This window comes from Oncorhynchus masou, chromosome 29 (genome assembly GCF_036934945.1).
Source record: "Oncorhynchus masou masou isolate Uvic2021 chromosome 29, UVic_Omas_1.1, whole genome shotgun sequence".
Lineage (NCBI taxonomy): Eukaryota > Metazoa > Chordata > Actinopteri > Salmoniformes > Salmonidae > Oncorhynchus > Oncorhynchus masou.
In genome coordinates this window covers 717,662-722,945 of record NC_088240.1, presented here as the reverse complement: position 1 = coordinate 722,945, position 5,284 = coordinate 717,662, and the positions used below count along the sequence as shown (strand labels likewise).

Below are 5,284 nucleotides of genomic sequence, written 5' to 3'. Positions count from 1 at the left end.
CTCTGAACAGTCAGTGGAGCCTGAAGCAGGGGAGGGAGGAAGTGAGGGGAGGGAGAGGGGTGTTTCGGGAAGATGGGAGTCACTCAGGAAGTTATCAGACTGCTAAAAAGGGCCACTTAATTACTAAGACAAATGGAGGGAGGGAGGGAGGGATGAAGGAGGGAGGGAGGGAGGGATGGGGGAGGGAGGGATGGGGGAGGGATGGAGGGAGGGAGGATGGGAGGATGGGTGGAGGGAGGGAGGGGGAGGGAGGGATGGGAGGGAGGGAGGGATGGAGGGTGGAGGGAGGAGGGATGGGAGGGAGGGATGGGAGGGATGGGGAGGGAGGGAGGGAGGGATGGGGTGGAGGGAGGGAGGGATGGGGTGGAGGGAGGGAGGGAGGGATGGAGGATGGATGGAGGGTGGAGGGAGGGATGGGAGGGAGGGATGGGAAGGAGGGAGGTCTGTTAGAGTTACCATCCAGGAGAGGAAGAGCAACTCAGCCGTGTGGAATGTTACTGGCAATATTTTTTCATAAGGGCCGGGAATGCCAGATGCCTGAATGCTGAGATGAACAGGGCTGAGCAAGCTGAATTCTGCCAGAATGAGCTGATAGCATCTAAAACCATGGCCTGGCGCCAGAAAACAAAACAATTAGCACAGAGGAGGAGGCAGGGCGGTCTGTTAGAAAAATGTTACCATCCAGGGAGAGGAAGAGCAACTCAGCCGTGTGGAATGTTACTGGCAATACAGACAGGTTCCGGTTTATATGGGTTCTGATTCTATGGGTGTCAGAGGTCAGATAAAACCATTCCAGACAGGTTCCGGTTTATATGGGTTCTGATTCTATGGGTGTCAGAGGTCAGATAAAACCATTCCAGACAGGTTCCGGTTTATATGGGTTCTGATTCTATGGGTGTCAGAGGTCAGATAAAACCATTCCAGACAGGTTCCGGTTTATATGGGTTCTGATTCTATGGGTGTCAGAGGTCAGATAAAACCATTCCAGACAGGTTCCGGTTTATATGGGTTCTGATTCTATGGGTGTCAGAGGTCAGATAAAACCATTCCAGACAGGTTCCGGTTTATATGGGTTCTGATTCTATGGGTGTCAGAGGTCAGATAAAACCATTCCAGACAGGTTCCGGTTTATATGGGTTCTGATTCTATGGGTGTCAGAGGTCAGATAAAACCATTCCAGACAGGTTCCGGTTTATATGGGTTCTGATTCTATGGGTGTCAGAGGTCAGATAAAACCATTCCAGACAGGTTCCGGTTTATATGGGTTCTGATTCTATGGGTGTCAGAGGTCAGATAAAACCATTCCAGACAGGTTCCGGTTTATATGGGTTCTGATTCTATGGGTGTCAGAGGTCAGATAAAACCATTCCTAGCTACTTAACAGTAGGCTGAGAGGTCACGTTCTGATTGTAACTTTGTGTTGCCGTTTTATTCTGACAGTAAGTTAAGCCCTACGTTGTAGACATATGGGAGAGAACTACTCTGTAGGCTGGGTCTACTTCTTCATGATGGGGAGAGAACTACTCTGTAGGCTGGGTCTACTTCTTCATGATGGGGAGAGAACTACTCTGTAGGCTAGGTCTACTTCTTCATGATGGGGAGAGAACTACTCTGTAGGCTGGGTCTACTTCTTCATGATGGGGAGAGAACTACTCTGTAGGCTGGGTCTACTTCTTCATGATGGGGAGAGAACTACTCTGTAGGCTGGGTCTACTTCTTCATGATGGGGAGAGAACTACTCTGTAGGCTGGGTCTACTTCTTCATGATGGGGAGAGAACTACTCTGTAGGCTAGGTCTACTTCTTCATGATGGGGAGAGAGCTACTCTGATGGGGAGGCTGGGTCTACTTCTTCATGATGGGGAGAGAACTACTCTGTAGGCTGGGTCTACTTCTTCATGATGGGGAGAGAACTACTCTGTAGGCTAGGTCTACTTCTTCATGATGGGGAGAGAGCTACTCTGTAGGCTAGGTCTACTTCTTCATGATGGGGAGAGAGCTACTCTGTAGGCTACGTCTACTTCTTCATGATGGGGAGAGAACTACTCTGTAGGCTGGGTCTACTTCTTCATGATGGGGAGAGAGCTACTCTGTAGGCTAGGTCTACTTCTTCATGATGGGGAGAGAGCTACTCTGTAGGCTAGGTCTACTTCTTCATGATGGGGAGAGAGCTACTCTGTAGGCTAGGTCTACTTCTTCATGATGGGGAGACTACTGTAGGCTACTCTAACTTCATGATGGACTGAACTACTCTGTAGGCTGTCTACTTCTTCATGATGGGGAGAACTACTCTGTAGGCTTGGTCTACTTCTTCATGATGGGGAGAGAACTACTCTGTAGGCTGGGTCTACTTCTTCATGATGGGGAGAGAACTACTCTGTAGGCTGGGTCTACTTCTTCATGATGGGGAGAGAACTACTCTGTAGGCTGGGTCTACTTCTTCATGATGGGGAGAGAACTACTCTGTAGGCTAGGTCTACTTCTTCATGATGGGGAGAGAACTACTCTGTAGGCTACGTCTACTTCTTCATGATGGGGAGAGAACTACTCTGTAGGCTGGGTCTACTTCTTCATGATGGGGAGAGAACTACTCTGGGACTGATGGGAGGTAGGCTGGGTCTAGAACTACTCTGTAGGCTGGGTCTACTTCTTCATGATGGGGAGAGAACTACTCTGTACTGGGTCTACTTCTTCATGATGGGGAGAGAACTACTCTGTAGGCTGGGTCTACTGTGGGGAGAGAACTACTCTGTAGGCTGGGTCTACTTCTTCATGATGGGGAGAGAACTACTCTGTACTGGGTCTACTTCTTCATGATGGGGACTGAACTACTCTGTAGGCTGGACTTCTTCATGATGGGGAAGAACTACTCTGACTGGGTAAATGATGGATCTACTTTGGCTGGGTCTACTTCTTCATGATGGATCAATACCATATGTCTTCCCCTCGTTGGTAGTGAGCTAGGCAGTGAGCTAGGTAGTGAGCTAGGTAGTGAGCTAGGTAGTGAGCTAGGTAGTGAGCTAGGCAGTGAGCTAGGCAGTGAGCTAGGTAGTGAGCTAGGTAGTGAGCTGTAACTGAGCGGTAGTGAGCTAGGTAGTGAGCTAGGCGATGGTAGTGAGCTTTGGCAACACTTCACTAGGATCAGTGAGCTTCCCAGTTGGTAGTGAGCTAGGTAGTGAGCTAGGTAGTGAGCTAGGCAGTGAGCTAGGCAGTGAGCTAGGTAGTGAGCTAGGCGGTGAGCTAGGCGGTGAGCTTGGCGGTGAGCTAGGCGGTGAGCTAGGCGGTGAGCTAGGCGGTGAGCTAGGCGGTGAGCTAGGCAGTGAGCTAGGCAGTGAGCTAGGCAGTGAGCTAGGCAGTGAGCTAGGCAGTGAGCTAGGTAGTGAGCTAGGCAGTGAGCTAGGCAGTGAGCTAGGTAGTGAGCTAGGCAGTGAGCTAGGCAGTGAGCTAGGCAGTGAGCTAGGTAGTGAGCTAGGCAGTGAGCTAGGTAGTGAGCTAGGCAGTGAGCTAGGCAGTGAGCTAGGCAGTGAGCTAGGCAGTGAGCTAGGTGGTGAGCTAGGTGGTGAGCTAGGCGGTGAGCTAGGCGGTGAGCTAGGCGGTGAGCCTGGCGGTGAGCGGTGAGGCGGTGGCGAGGCGGTGAGCTAGGCGGTGAGCTGGCGGTGGCGAGGCGGTGGCGAGGCGGTGAGCTGGCGGTGAGCTAGGCGGTGAGCCTGGCGGTGGCGAGGCGGTGAGCTAGGCGGTGAGCTAGGCGGTGAGCTAGGCAGTGAGCCTGGCGGTGGGCGAGGCGGTGGGCGAGGCGGTGAGCTAGGCGGTGAGCTAGGCGGTGAGCCTGGCGGTGGGCGAGGCGGTGAGCGAGGCGGTGAGCTAGGCGGTGAGCTAGGCGGTGAGCTAGGCAGTGAGCCTGGCAGTGGGCGAGGCGGTGAGCTAGGTGGTGAGCTAGGCAGTGAGCCAGGCGGTGAGCCTGGCGGTGGGCGAGGCGGTGAGCTAGGTGGTGAGCTAGGCGGTGAGCTAGGCGGTGAGCTAGGCGGTGAGCTAGGCAGTGGGCTAGGTAGTGAGCTAGGTGGTGGGCTAGGTAGTGAGCTAGGCAGTGAGCCTGGCAGTGGGCTAGGCAGTGGGCTTGGCGGTGAGCTAGGCAGTGAGCCTGGCAGTGAGCTTGGCAGTGAGCCTGGCATTGAGCCTGGCAGTGAGCCTGGCAGTGAGCTCGGCAGTGAGCTAGGCATTCTCAAAGACTCATAATCACATCTTAGAGAGAGGGGGAGAGGGGCAGAAAATGTATGTGTGGCTATCTTCGCAAACACCACAAGGTCAGACTTTTCCAAAGACAACTCTGGTTCTATAGAGGAATGTGGATCCGTCTTGCTCAGCTACTTTGTCAAGGCTGCATTTCCTGTGTTTGTTCAGAGCCCTTTAGGATCCTCTCTACCTGCCTGAGCCTGTTGTGGTGCTGGGGGCTTCTAACAGACCTCTACAGGGTGTATAGTGTGTATCAGCTGGGGGCTTCTAACAGACCTCTACAGGGTGTATAGTGTGTATCAGCTGGGGGCTTCTAACAGACTTCTACAGGGTGTATAGTGTGTATCTGCTGGGGGCTTCTAACAGACCTCTACAGGGTGTATCAGCTGGGGGCTTCTAACAGACCTCTACAGGGTGTATAGTGTGTATCAGCTGGGGGCTTCTAACAGACCTCTACAGGGTGTATAGTGTGTATCAGCTGGGGGCTTCTAACAGACTTCTACAGGGTGTATAGTGTGTATCTGCTGGGGGCTTCTAACAGACCTCTACAGGGTGTATAGTGTGTATCATCTGGGGGCTTCTAACAGACCTCTACAGGGTGTATAGTGTGTATCAGCTGGGGGCTTCTAACAGACCTCTACAGGGTGTATAGTGTGTATCAGCTGGGTCTAGGAACAGACTTCTACAGGGTGTATAGTGTGTATCAGCTGGGGGCTTCTAACAGACCTCTACAGGGTGTATAGTGTGTATCATCTGGGGGCTTCTAACAGACCTCTACAGGGTGTATAGTGTGTATCATCTGGGGGCTTCTAACAGACCTCTACAGGGTGTATAGTGTGTATCAGCTGGGGGCTTCAAACAGACCTCTACAGGGTGTATAGTGTGTATCAGCTGGGGGCTTCTAACAGACCTCTACAGGGTGTATAGTGTGTATCAGCTGGGTTCTAAACAGACTTCTACAGGGTGTATAGTGTGTATCAGCTGGGTCTTCTAACAGACCTCTACAGGGTGTATAGTGTGTATCAGCTGGGTCGAGGAACAGACTTCTACAGGGT

At 52.3% G+C, this 5,284-nt stretch overlaps 1 protein-coding gene across 1 annotated transcript; it reads left to right on the top strand.

The window, feature by feature from the left end:
• Positions 1 to 3,107: 3,107 nt before the first annotated feature.
• Positions 3,108 to 4,232, top strand: LOC135521361 (uncharacterized). Its single transcript, XM_064947271.1, has 2 exons — positions 3,108 to 3,606; positions 3,733 to 4,232. Exons 1-2 carry the CDS (start codon positions 3,108 to 3,110, stop codon positions 4,230 to 4,232), a joined length of 999 nt encoding a protein of 332 aa, XP_064803343.1.
• The last annotated feature ends 1,052 nt before the right edge of the window (positions 4,233 to 5,284 follow it).